General features: G+C 43.2%; 1 protein-coding gene and 1 non-coding gene across 2 annotated transcripts; both read left to right on the plus strand.

Annotated features, from left to right (window-relative positions):
• The first annotated feature begins 686 nt into the window (after positions 1 to 686).
• On the plus strand, positions 687 to 768 carry TRNAS-AGA (transfer RNA serine (anticodon AGA)). The gene has a single exon. It is a non-coding gene; the product is annotated as a tRNA-Ser (tRNA).
• A 103-nt stretch (positions 769 to 871) lies between these two features.
• CFAP418 (cilia and flagella associated protein 418) lies at positions 872 to 12,600 on the plus strand. The gene is made up of 6 exons (XM_055705784.1): positions 872 to 1,106; positions 2,672 to 2,771; positions 4,897 to 4,967; positions 5,458 to 5,523; positions 6,338 to 6,433; positions 8,370 to 12,600. The coding sequence occupies exons 1-6, from the start codon at positions 973 to 975 to the stop codon at positions 8,527 to 8,529; spliced, it is 627 nt and encodes a 208-aa protein (XP_055561759.1). The 5' UTR covers positions 872 to 972; the 3' UTR covers positions 8,530 to 12,600.
• Positions 12,601 to 13,414: the final 814 nt, after the last annotated feature.

The following is a 13,414-nucleotide window of genomic DNA, read 5'->3' on the forward strand; positions in this document are numbered from 1 at the left end:
GCTTAAGCTGTCTCTCTGTCACGGACGAAGCGCCAGGCACCTCAGGGCCAGGCAGGCGGCGGCACCGGGCCTGGCCGCTGCCCTCGGTGCCCCGGCTGACAGCGGCCAGGCCCGGCAGGCGGCGGCCAGGAGCCGGGCCGCCGCCGGCACAGTGCTGTCGGTCTCTCCGGTGCTGCCAGCCTCCCCGGGACCGCCAGCCTCCCCGGGACCACCAGCCCCCGGCCCGGTGCTGCCAGCCTCTCCGGTGCTGCCAGTCTCTCTGGCCCTGCCCCTGGCGCCGCAGGGACATGAGCTTGGGAGCCTGCCCGGCTTTAAGCAGACCAGGCCCATTCTCTCAAGCAGGTGTTTCTAATCGATGCCAAAAGACCAGGCTTCTCCCGGGGGATGTAAGAAAGCATTAGGTTTTGCACTAAACAGACCCATACACAGCATAATGAACTGTATTTCAAATACAGAAGCATAACCCTATTTTATGCCTTTCGCGCCACCCTGTGAGGAGACATGCTCTAAATACCAACCATAACCCTCACAGTTGTATCAGGTAACGTTTCCCTGAACGTTCCTGACGGCGTCCGGGCCCTGCCCTGCTGTCCGTCCCGCGGTAGCCGGGTGAGGCAGAGCGGCCCGGCCCGGCGGCAGCGCGGGTTTTTAGTCCTAGGATGGCGGGGAAGCGTTTTTCCCCATGCGTAGTCGTGGCCGAGTGGTTAAGGCGATGGACTAGAAATCCATTGGGGTCTCCCCGCGCAGGTTCGAATCCTGCCGACTACGGCCGAAGCAAAGCGTGATTGCTTCGAATTTTTTTTTCTTTCTTTCGTTTGCTCCCGTCTCCGAGGGGTGGCGGTGCTGCAGGCGGAGCGGCCCGGTGGCCCGGCCGCGGACGCGCTTCACAGTCCGCCCCCGATACGGCGGCAGGCGCGGAGACTCCGCCCCGGCAGCCGCGGGGCCGCCTTGGCAACCGCTGGCGGCGGCAAGATGGCGGACGACTTGGATCGGTTACTGGATGAGGTGGAGAGGCGGCTGTGTCGCCTGCCGGGCGGGCGGGGGGCGGCGGGCAGCCACCGGCACGGCGACGGCGAGGAGGAGGCGGCAGCGGCGGAGCAGGGCAGGTTAGCGGTGCCGCGGCGTCCCGGCGGGCGGGCCCTCACGGTCTCCCCGCCGAGCGGGCGGCCGCTGTCGGGGCGAGGGGCCCGGCCCTCCGCCGCCCTGTGCGCCGGGGGGGAGCGGCGCCCGGCCGGGCTCCTCAGGCACCGGGAACACCGGGGCTGGGGGGCCGCAGCGCAGGCCGGCGGGCAGCGAGCACCCCCGTGGTAACTTACCGGTAACACCCAAGCCGTGAGCCTGCCAGCCGAGATACTTCAGGGAGTCTTTGTCTCTTGGGGGTATCCCAACCTCGGCTTAAATATGGCGGTAAAAGCTGCACTAATGTGCTTGCGAGTTAGCGTGAGGGACTACTTGGCTCTATAGCCGACCTGGTGATATAAATATGTATACATATAAAACATCTATAAATCTTGTGATTTAGAAGGCAGTACTTTAGCAGTGGTATTATCAAACGTTTCCTTCTGTTGATACTTCAGTCATTTATGTATTCTGTTCATACTCTTTCCGTTAACCATCTCTTCTATAGTAAGTGCTTACACGCTACGCTTTCATGTATCCACCTCACATCACAGTTTTCACAAAACCGTGGCCTGGTCATGACAGGGCCACTGCTGACAGCACTGCCGGGTGTCCCGCCACCCCTCTGCTGCCACCGGCTCATCCTCGTGGATGAGGCTTCCACCCCGGCCCTCACACCTGCCCCTGCTCATCCTCGTATTTTCATCCCGGCCCGCACCAGCACCTCAGGCTCCGGCTGGAAGGTCTGTGGACCGTGGGGGCTTGGCCAGATGTCTCCACAGGTGGGCTGCTGAGAGCTTACCCGACAGACATTTCAGAGTCCCAGGCAAGGATCCTGAAGAGCCAAATGACTTAATGCAAGACCAACAAGCCGACTGGACTGGACTGCCCTGTTGTTTGCATAATGGTTAGATGAGCACTTGAATTTAGTCAATCTAATTACAATATTTCAAAAAATCAGAGTTTTCTTCTTTCTCGGGAGTAGATTTGCTCTTGACTGGTTGACGCAGCAGTACTGTAGGCCTCCCTTTCTTTGACAAAGAGCTAGCAAAGAGCAGATTTGAGTGACAAGACTCCTCACTTGAGTGAAAGAGAAGTGCTGGTGATCTCTCTAAATGCATACAGTTTGGCAGCAATTCCTTCAGAACCCCTGCAGTTGTATAGCACGAGGAGAGAACTCCCTCTGGCCTTTTCATATTCCTGCTGCTGAAGATTAATGTGAAAAAACAGGGCTGTCCAATTTGTTGCTCAGTGAGTACAGCATGGGTTATATTGTCTTAGTTTTATTCAGGGTTGGAAGTGGCTCGAAATTAAAGAAGCAAGTAAAAGTAACACCTGTGATGGGAGAGTTCAACAGGGACTGAAAGGCGTCATGCTGCAGTTTACATCTGCCCAGACATGATTTGGGTGGCCTACCTTAAATACTACAGAAATATTAGAGGAAAAAGGCTAATTTTTCCTAAATTTTAACTAAATTTTATGTTTTACCTTACAATTCTTAGAACTGCTCTGGTCATGCTACTAAATGAAGGCTGATTTCTTTGTTTTTCAGATCAGCTAAACTGTTAATGAGTGCTGGCAGCAGTGAAGAAGATATAGACGACATTATTGATGAAATCTGTAATGACAGCAGCTTTACCAAAACACCTCTGGTGAGTGGGAGTTTGGAGAAATGCACAACAGATGAGGTTCAGCAATGGAAAGAAAAGCATCGTAAACTAAAACTGTTTTAAAACAAAAAATTAACTAAAAGAAGCTGTAGGATGAACTAGGAAAATAAAGCAGAAAGGGAAAATGTGACAGTCCTGTAGTGAGGAATAGGAGGGGTGCAAAGAGATGGTCTTACTCAGGCAGTAACAGGCAATTGAAAGAAGTGCTAGTTCAAGATACAGCATAGTGTCAAATGTCACAGAATGGCTGAGGTTGGAAGAGGGACCTCTTGGAGGTCATCTGGTCCAACCACCTGCTCAAGCAGGGCCACCTGGAGCCAATTGCCCAGGACCATGTCCATAAGGCTTTTGGGTATCTCCAAGGATGGATACTCTACAGCCTAAGTAACCTGTTCCAGTGTTCAACCATGCTCACAAGAAGTAAAAATTTTTCATATGTTTAACTGGAATTTCTTGTATTTCAGTTTGTGCCCATTGTCTCTCCCCACTGAGAAGAGTCTGGCTACGTCTTTATTCTTAGCCATCATCTATTTTCGTACATTGCCAAGATTCTCCTGACCCTTGTCATTTCCAGGCTAAACAATTCCAGCTGTCTTAGCTTGTACCTGTACGTCAGATGGTCTAAGTCCTTAATCACCTTCATGGTCCTTTCCTGGACCCACTCCATTATGTTCATGTCTCTTTTTGTACTGAGCACAGCACTCCAGACGTGTCTATGAGGCCATGTCTGGAATATTGTGTCCAGTTCTGGGTTCCCCAGCATAAGAGAGAGATGGAGCTACTGGAAAGCCTCGAGCAAAGGGCCATGGCGATGATTAAGAAACTGGACTATCTTTCATATGAGGAGAGGCTGATAGACCTAGGACTATTCAGCCTGGAGAAGAGAAGGCTCCGGGGGGATCTTATCAATGTGTGTAAATACCTGATGGGTGGCATAAAGAAGGGTCCAGATTCTCTTCTGTAGTGCCCAGTGACAGGACAAGAGGCAATGGACACAAAGGGAAATACATTAAATTCCATCTGTACGCAAGAAAACACTTTTTTACTGTGAGGGTGGTCAAACACTGGGACAGCCTGCCCAGAGAGGCTGGGGATTCTGTCTGTGGAGATTTTCAAAACCCAACTGGACACAGTCCTGGCCAAGCTTCTGAAGGTGACCCTGCCGGGAGGTGGCCTTGACAATCTCAAGAGGCCCTTCCAACCAAAATGATGCTGTGATTCTGTCTCACCAGTGGTGAGTAGAGAGGAAGGATCACCTCCCTCAACCTGCTGGCAATGTCCCTCCTGATGTAGTCCAGGATGCTGTTAGCCTTCTGTGCCACTACTTGCTGATTGTCAACTTACCGTTGACCAGATTTCCCACGGCCTTCTCTGCAAAGCTGCTTTCCAACTGGTCAACCCTCGGTGTGTTCTGGTGCATAAGTGTTATTCCTCCCCAGGGGCAGGAGTTTGCATTGCCCCTGGACTGAACTTCCGGAGATTCCTCTCAGCCCATTTCTGCAGTCTGTTGAGGTCTCTCTGAATGGCAGCACAGTCACCTGGCATACAAACCACTGCTTCCTGTTTTGTATCATGTGCAAATGACTTCTCTTGTTTGACAGCAGGAGATGGAGATGAAGCCACAAATGTACATTGTCAAGACAGAGTGATAGAAGACATTGGAAATAGATATTCATTTAGGTATCATCAGTAGAAAATGATGATATTTATACTTTGTAACCCCTTGTACAGATTCTCTTATTTTCATGAGTAGCGTTGGTTTTGCTTTGTTTGGCTTTGATCTCTTACAGAGTGACTAAACCTGAACCAACAAAAACCCACTTGTATGTCACAATATATATGTCTGAGTGAGAGAGAATTGTCAGTAAATTTGTACAATTTTATCATCTTGTATGCCTAGGACTTCCCATTTAGGATCTAGAATTCCAGTATTCTAGAATTCAAAGAAATGACAGAAACTTCTCAAAACTTTATCTATTTGAATAATCCCAAATTCTTAGTCCCCTTTTTCTGTGACCAAGATTTTCTGGCTCCTGCTTATTAAGTAAAACAGAATAATGTTACCTTGCTGTAATGCTGCTTTATTCTTTGGCTGCTTTTTAAATAGAAATTGAAGTCTAACTCTGCAAGTCTTACACCTGAAACAAACAGTGCTGTTGTACAGTCTCATAGGAAAAGGTAAGTGAAAAATGTTTTGGCTAGCTGAACATAGCTTGATTATAGCTTGTTGTCAGCCTAATAATATTGCTATTGTTTAATCTGTGTTGACATTAAATAGGAAAGAAACTGAATATTTAGAGAAGCATTCTTTAAAAAAAACCCCAAAGACAGACAATTTTGAAGAATTACTAATGTGCTTTCATGTGGTCAAAATTGTGTATTATATATTTATTAATTATTTAAGTTACTGAACAGCAGCTTCCTTTGCCTTATGGACATACACATTTATCAAATGCTGCAATATATATTCCCATGTATATTTGGTATAGAGAGTGGCTGTCATATAATTTTTCTTGGAACACCTTGGTAATGGAAGTTCTAAAATTCTGTAGTTTGTAAGCATTTGGATGCTTTGCCTGTATTTAATAAACACTATTTCAGAAATACCATGCTGTTAAACTAGGAGGAGCATTGCTGTAATTTAATATTTTAAACAAAATCCATATAGATGCTGTCCAGTGTACCTGGGTGGAAGCTCTTCACCATATGGCATAGGAACAAATATTTCAAAAAGGTAGGAAACATGAAAAAAAAATGTTCTAATTGTTTTGTCATTATTTTTATTCACAGCCATGTTTTGTGGTGGTACAGAGTTCTGCGTTTGGACTGGATAGGACAGCCTTATATTCACCTAAACACGTGGCTACCTGTAACTGCAGTTGGAGTCAGCTGGTCCCTTGCAGTCCTGTGTTGTTGACCACTAGAATTTTTGTTTGCTTGAGGAGTTGAAAAATGTGTGCAAGTGAGCCATGAGACTCCAAAAATCACTAACAAGTAGTTAAGGAAGTTACTGCTGTATTGTCACTTTTCCCTGCCTCTCTTCAGCCTTCCTATGTGATGCTGAGTATGTGACTTAAATCAGTGGGCTGCTTTAAATCATCCCAGAGCATGAACTGAAAATAGCCAGAGTGCTTTGCAACTGCAGCTGAACTTTGTAGGAGAGGTACTTTAAAGATTTATCGCCAACATCCTATAGAACGTTATTGCATTTCCATGTGCCATTTTTTGTAGTAAGTACTTGATGTATGTACTTTGATGGATGCTGGTCAGGTGCCATAGCAGTGAGTAGGACCAGAGAGAATATATCAAGGCAATATCACTTTATTTTAGGGGTTCGGTGAGGCTAGGGACCTGCGAAAATAATCCATGGTCATATAGTTAAAACACATACCATAGTGAATGTGCCAGAGATGTGAAAAAAGTTAAAATTACAGGGTAACCTTGCTTCTAGTATTTCTGAGTGAGCACTGTACTTCAAAAGAGTTATGATCTGTGTAGCTTCTCTGATTGTAATAAGCTCATGGAGCTTTCTGTTCTTTTTTGACCAGGACATGTGATCAGCTACGTTGTACTGCTTGTGACTTCCGTGTGTCACTTTTCAATGACTACATCTGGGATCAGTCCTGTGATTATCTTTTTTTCAGGTATGTCTGAGGTGGGTTTGGTATTAGTATTGTGTCGCAGTGCTTTGGGGCTTGATAGGAATGGGAAAGATGAAAAGTCCTGAGCACTCCAGTGCTAAAAAGGAGCATGTGTGCAACCTGTTTGGGGATAGGTGGGAAAGTCTGCAGGGTAAGGGATGCAACATCTCCCTTAATCTGTTTTCATGCCTTTCCCTTTCTTCCCCCATCACTCTCTCTCTCTGCTTTTAAAAAGAATTCAAGTTTCATGGATCAAAAGGCAACTTTACTGCTGAAATAAGCAGAAAATCCGTGTGGTGGGTTGGCCTCTGGTGTGCCATAGCAGGATGCCTGCAAAATGAATGCAGACTGTTCAGCATGTGCTTCTCACCATACCTTCAGTCATATAGACTGTGATTGTTTCAGATTTTCTTTTTTCTAGTATCAAGTATTATGCTGTCATGTTCAGAGAAGATCAAATAGTTTGATTTCTTAACAGACTTCTTTTTGAAGCAAAGTTTGATTAAATGGAGGGGTGGGATTTTTGTTTTCTTCTTATGTTGTGGTATCTTTGACTTTAATTATTTCAGAGTTTTTTGAAGACTTAAAATTAAGGAATTCTTATTTCCAGTTTCTCTAAAACTGTATCTAATGCCAAGACTTAGTGAAGGATAGTGTAGTAGGCATGCTGCTAATACAGACATCAAATTTGGATTCCTCTTATTTTAGTGAAGTCTCTGTATGTGCCCATTAACTGATGGAGGTAGTGGATGTGTTCAGAGTATGTGCTTGGCCACCAGGGATGTGACAACTGGAGCATATAATGAATACATGATCTCCTTTTCCATTCTTTTTCTTGTATTACATGTTAGGTTTTTCCTGTATTTTCCTTCCAGTTTTGAAATTTGTATCTCTCTTTGAATGCAAATCTTATTTTCCCATTATTTAAAGCAGCATTAAAAACACCATGCTGCCCTGGCCTCCTGAGATGAGTTTGGTAGCTGAAAGGTTAAATAGAAATAAGATTATTTTATTTACTTGAAGTGTAAACTATTCTGCTTCTAAGGTCTTGAAATCATTTAAAAGACATGAAAAGCGTTAGTATGAGATACTTGTAACATTGATTAAAATCTTTAATCTTTAGCAAGATATTTAGCTATTTATTTTGTCTAACCTGAATTTTAAAAAGCAAACTTGAAGATTAAACATTTGCCTTCCATTAATAGGTGTATGATCTCTTTTTCTAAAAATTCTTCCTTTAGTGTTTGTTTTGGGTTTTCTTTATTTAGCTGGACTTGCTAATGTTGTTTTTGAGCAATCCAGTGGCCAGAAATTAATGGCCAGCAGGAGGTCATGAGAGCAGGGATAGTTAAAATGATAAATTTTCACTTGGTTTTGGAAACAACTTGGTTTTGTAATAGCCTTGCTGGTTTTTAATTTGTTGTGGTGATGCCTGCACAGGAATTATTTGTGGTTTGGTGTACATTGTTACCTCTTATGGCCATTTCATTTCAGTCACTTTAACAACCATCCTGATTAACAGTTCCTGATGAAAAGTTTAACTTTGTAGTTGTACCCATTCTGCATAGGGAGTTGTACAGTAAGTTTGATAGAATAAATACATTTTGTACTAGTTTCTTAACACAAGAATTAACACTACCTGATTTTGTTCCCAACTCTTTCTCTGGAGGCTGACACAGGGTTACTGAACGTGACAGAGAACATTGCTTACAAAAACATCAATTAATCTCCAGTTGATCTGAGAATACAGGAAACTCTGCACAGAGGCTGCTCTCAGGAAAGGATTGTGTCCAAAACAGAATTTAAACATATCCCTAAATTCATTCATGACAGTGGTACTGGAAGTGTTCTTAAGAGCATTTCTGAATTGAAATGGCCCCATGAATATTTTTTCTTAAAAAAAAAGCATGATCCTAAACTGAATTCACTTGGTTGGCAGGAATAACATGCCTGAGCTCAGAAAACTAAGAGCGAAGATGATAAAGAAGAAAGGAGCACGAGCATATGCTTGTCAGTGCAGTTGGAGGTCCATTGATGAATTAACTGACCTCCGAACAGACCAGCAGCTTCGGTGGGTTTGTGGTAAACATGCAGAATGAAGTCACTTTGTGTATGGTACCTGCTTGTGTAGGAACAGGTCACAAATTCAATTTGTTTCCCACACAGTTTTCTGAGAACCTGAATACTTACATCTAGAAATAGATTATAACACCCAGATTTCAACCTGAAATTTTTTTTTCAATTTAACTGTCTTGCAAGCAATGTGGGAGTTGAATTATTAGAAGTTTGGAGGCTTTGTGGAAGCTAAATGAGGTTAAATGAGGCTAAAGCTCATACTCAACAGTGTTAAAGAAAGGAAGAGGAATAGGCATGGGGCAAAGCCCGCTGAGACTGTTCTCATATCTAGCAGAGAGCTTTATTTCCCTTGTCTGCAGAATCTTGGATTCAAAATGGTGAATTGGGATGCAGCCATGACACAAAAGCGTATGAATTTCTGCACAGAAATTAATACTGCTGTTCTGCTTTTCTCATAGTTGTTAATGAGCAAGTGGTTGTAGATGTCTTAAAAAATTACTGCAAGATCAGCTCTCACCTTGAAGGTTTCAGCACACCCCAAAACTTTACTTTCTTTTACCCACCAGTAGCCAAAAACTGGAAAACTGGTGCTGGAAATTTCCTTCCAGTTCCTACTGCTTTCTTCAAAGCACCTTCTGCTGACTAAGGACTTCTATACCACAGTGAATTTCTTGGACTTCTTTTCAGCCTTCGCTGCAAGAGGTGAACAAGTTCTGCAATTGTTAAATACTGTGCAATTTTAAAGAGATTCTGAAGAGTATATGACCCTTCTATCAATATGTTCAAGGGAAAAAAGGCTCAGGCTTTTAAGAGTGAGAAAATATCTATCCCCATTGACATTCAAGTTTGGATTTTTTTCAGTTTCACTTAGTTTTCACTTCAGCTTCACTTTCAAAGTGCTACATATTCAGAAAGTATAACTGCCTGTTTCAGCATACTCCCTTCCCCCAGTAACGTCGCGAAACTACTTCCCGTATCATGTTACTTGGTGAATTGTCTTGATTACAGTTAATGTCACTATAGTTTATGAGCTCATTCTTTTCATTATGTATAAATAACACAGGAGATTGATTTGGGTTTGGGGTGAGCAGAGAGGAAGGAAAGGATTACCAGTCCTGGCAATTACTAGATTGAAAAGTGTCTCAAGATGGGAAGTCTGTCAGTATCTTTGCTATGCAGTATGTGATACTGTCCAGATAAATTCAAAATTAATTACTTAGTGCAATTCTAGCTATACAGAGCTATTTAATTTTTATCTTTTTTTAAAAAAGTTTTGCTCATGGCCCTAATCTGTACATTTGCCCTTTATCTGAGCTTTTCCAAAACAATTGCATGGTCTTTCCCATAGAGGTCATCCCTCAAATCTGTTGCTTTGTCTGTACTCTGAAAGATACCAGTAGTGACCGGAGGCATAATGTACTCTGCATCTTGCTCACCTTCTCCCTACGTGAGTTGGTTTGGGGGAGTTTTTTTGAACCTGTAGAGGACCAGCAGTGTTCCTGAAGGCCTGGCAGTGTCTACGTTGTACAGTGCTTCTTCGGTGCTCTAGAGTGCATGTTCCAGTGCCACATGGAGCCTTGCTAGTAGGTTCAGAGGTGAGCTGGCTTCGGAGAGGTACTGCTTGGCATAAGGTTGTAGACGTATTTAGGGTCACGTATTGGTTTCAATGCAATTGGTGTATCAGGCTGAAGTTGCAACTGCTAGAGTCTAAAACTGCAGATTCAGAAGATAGAGAGACCCAGAGACCAGTTGATTAATGCTCCATTAGCTCCTTGAAGAGGTCTGCTTGCCTTTCTGTCCTTTGTGAAGAGAAGGCCCCTGTGTGGACTGTAAGCAGTAAGTGTTCTTGGGTTTTCTTCAGGTGGGCCTGAGCAATTTCCATTCCCAGAGATCCATGCTAATGGTAAGAGAAGAACCCAGCAGTAGTATAATTTATTAACAAGCTCTAGAGAAGAAGAAACCTACTTTCCATTCCTCTTCCTGAAGAAGAATGGGTTTCAAAAAGTGCTGAGTTGCCTTGGCCTGCCTATTCCAAGGCCATTTGAAACTGGTGACCAAGTAGCCCCACAGGACCCTCTTTTGGCCTGGATTTGCGCTGGACCTTGTCCCACAGTGAGCTTGCAAGAATGAGTTGGGTTTGCAACTTGTGAGCAGCAGATGAAGAGAATCCTAACACCCATCTCAGTTCACGAGACCAAGTCTTACATGACTCGGAAAAGGAGCATGTCTCCTGTACCCTGTTTTAAACAAACCAACAGAAATAGTCACGCTCTCTGAACAGTTTGCGCTACCAAGTGTGTGGAGCAAATGGTGCAGAAACAAAAGTTCAAGACATCCATTCTAGTGATTCTTATGACAAGAAGACAGCCTGCAGCACTTGAAAAGTAGAGGCTAGGAAGGAATGGAGACACAAGGACTTAGAGTATAGGAGGAGTAAAAAGGTTTAACACCAGTATCTATTGACAACATTAGTCAGCATTTCTCCTAGGTCAGCTTGTCCCTCAGTCTTCTGTTAGCCTGAAGAGTTGTAGAAAGAGAGTTCCCTTTCTGGGCAGAGATTGTTGTGAGGTGATTGTATCACTAACACCATTAAGACTGCACCCTAAGCTCTAAAAGTGTTAGAAGATAATCTTTATTGGTAAACCTATGTGGAAACCTGAGCCTTCCCCTGAAATCATTATGTTAATTCAAGTGTCATTACTTGTTTCTGGCCTTGGTCAGAATGGTGGGATGTGGTGGCTCTTTGTCCAAGTGAAATTTTAAACAGGTGCAGAAATAGTGTTTATTGTATTGGTTTTCAGTACAGCGTTTAGCATATTTCTAGATCTGAGAATAATTACTATGTCTTGAAATACAATTATTTTGTTAGAAAAAGGAGTGGTATTAAGTATTTGATTTCTCTTCCTTTGCTTTCTTCAGTTACATGTTAAAAACCCCTCCAGAGTTCTCAAATGAAAAGAATGTAAGGTAAAATTAGAGCTTGAGTGTTCATTTGATGAAGTTATTTTAAGATTGCACAAGGTTTTTAAGATGTAGCCCAGACCCTAAGTGATATTTCCGTGTCAGTTAGACAGCAGGGATTATGTAAAGAATTTTGTTTAAGAATGCCATTCAGCTGTTGTCAAACGGAAGTACTGGAGAACAGTTTTGCTAAGTATAAATGTGACCATTGTTTTCCTCCAGTTTTTTGCCTTGGAAGTAATAATACCATTTCTGTTTGTGAAATGGGCAAGGTGAAAAACCTGAGACTTTGATTTTGCTTAGCTGATACGCTTGCAAATTTTCTAGCCTGCAGCAGATCCCTCAACAAAGACAAAGCAATGAAGGATGACAAAACAAGAATCCACACAAAAGCATTCACTTGGAAATGTAGTCAGTGGTTTAATGTCAAACTTTTCTAAATCTGTGTTCCTGCAATACTTCTGGATAGGAATCCAGTCCAGATCTACATCGTACATTTTTATAGCTTTTCTTTAACAAATCTTAATGTGCTGTTCTGGCTATATCTCACTTTTTTTACCTGCAAGCTATGGAGTGTGTCCAACCCAGATGCTGAATATAGCTCAGAAGAGTAAATATTAAGGATCTTGCCCTGCCATAAAATTGAACTTACAGAAGTGTGATAGCATTACATATTGCAAGCTATGCACTGTATAAAATGGCATAAAGATATTTTTTTCTGAGCACCCATTTCAGTTTTGTACCAAAGGTATTCTGCAAGTGCTAGGAACTGGAAGCTGTCACTTGTTGAAAGACTGCTCACTTCTCTTGTTTCCTGACATGTGAGTCTTCAGGTCATGTAACCAGCACATGTGGTAGTCACACAATAGGAGAGGGCCTGTGTTGGGAGCTGCATAGGCAAATTTTTCTTCCTGCCATGCTCTTTTTACACAAGACCTGACCAGTTTTGTCTGTTGTGTGATACCCAGTAATCACAGACAGCCCAGCCTGTGAGGGATGGAGTCAAGGAGTGTCAGATGCTGCTTATTTGTGAAGGCCACATATGATGCCTGAGACTTGGCATGTGTGCTTCGAGGAAACTATTTTTGAAATGTCAACACTTCAGTAAAATAAAAAGTTGGAACAAATCTGAATTGTGTGTTGTGTAAATTCTATTGTGTTGTTCCTACCAAGGGAAGCTTTATGAAAATGGTGTAGGGCCATGGTTTCTCCATCAGAAGGATTATGAAATGCCCTTAGTACAGAAACATCCTGCTCGTAAGAAGCAATAATTACTGTTGCGTGTGTTTTCTCACATCAATGGGGATGCAGCAAATATCTGAGAATTAAATGAGCTTTAACATTCTTTACCAGATAACATGAGGAGAGCCCGTTAAATTACAGAGAGCTCATAAAGGTGAATGCATTTACCACAGTTCTTGGATGTTTACCTAGGATAAAAGGTGGAACCAGCTGCTGTGGAAGGTGGCATATAGCTCAACTTCTTGCAGAGTCGGATGCTGGTATCTTTGTGTATCAGTGAAGGCAGGTTACCACTAGCATCATACCGGTCACTTAAAAGAGGGAGATAGTCAAGGAATCAAAGCATTTGCTGTCCCCTGGATCTTGCTGTAGAAAACTTCTTCGTACCAGGAAGAAATTGCTCCGTGTATGGGAGTTGGAACAAATCTTTGTTTTCCATAATGAAGAAATGCAGCATGGCATACATCACAGTAACAGACATAAATATTTCCTATACTCCATTTTAAATTTGGACTCTAGGCACTGGCACTATTCAGGCAATAATTACTTCCCAGACTTAGTGGGTGATGTGGACTTGGTGAGAACACACAGGAACCACCCACTGCCTCGAGACTGTTCCTGACTTACCTTATTTACGACTTGCACTGATAGAAGGTAGCACCCGTGTATGTTTATTTCATATTGACAACTTTTATTGTGTTGTGT

Source organism: Falco cherrug, chromosome 3 (genome assembly GCF_023634085.1).
Source record: "Falco cherrug isolate bFalChe1 chromosome 3, bFalChe1.pri, whole genome shotgun sequence".
Taxonomy (NCBI): domain Eukaryota; kingdom Metazoa; phylum Chordata; class Aves; order Falconiformes; family Falconidae; genus Falco; species Falco cherrug.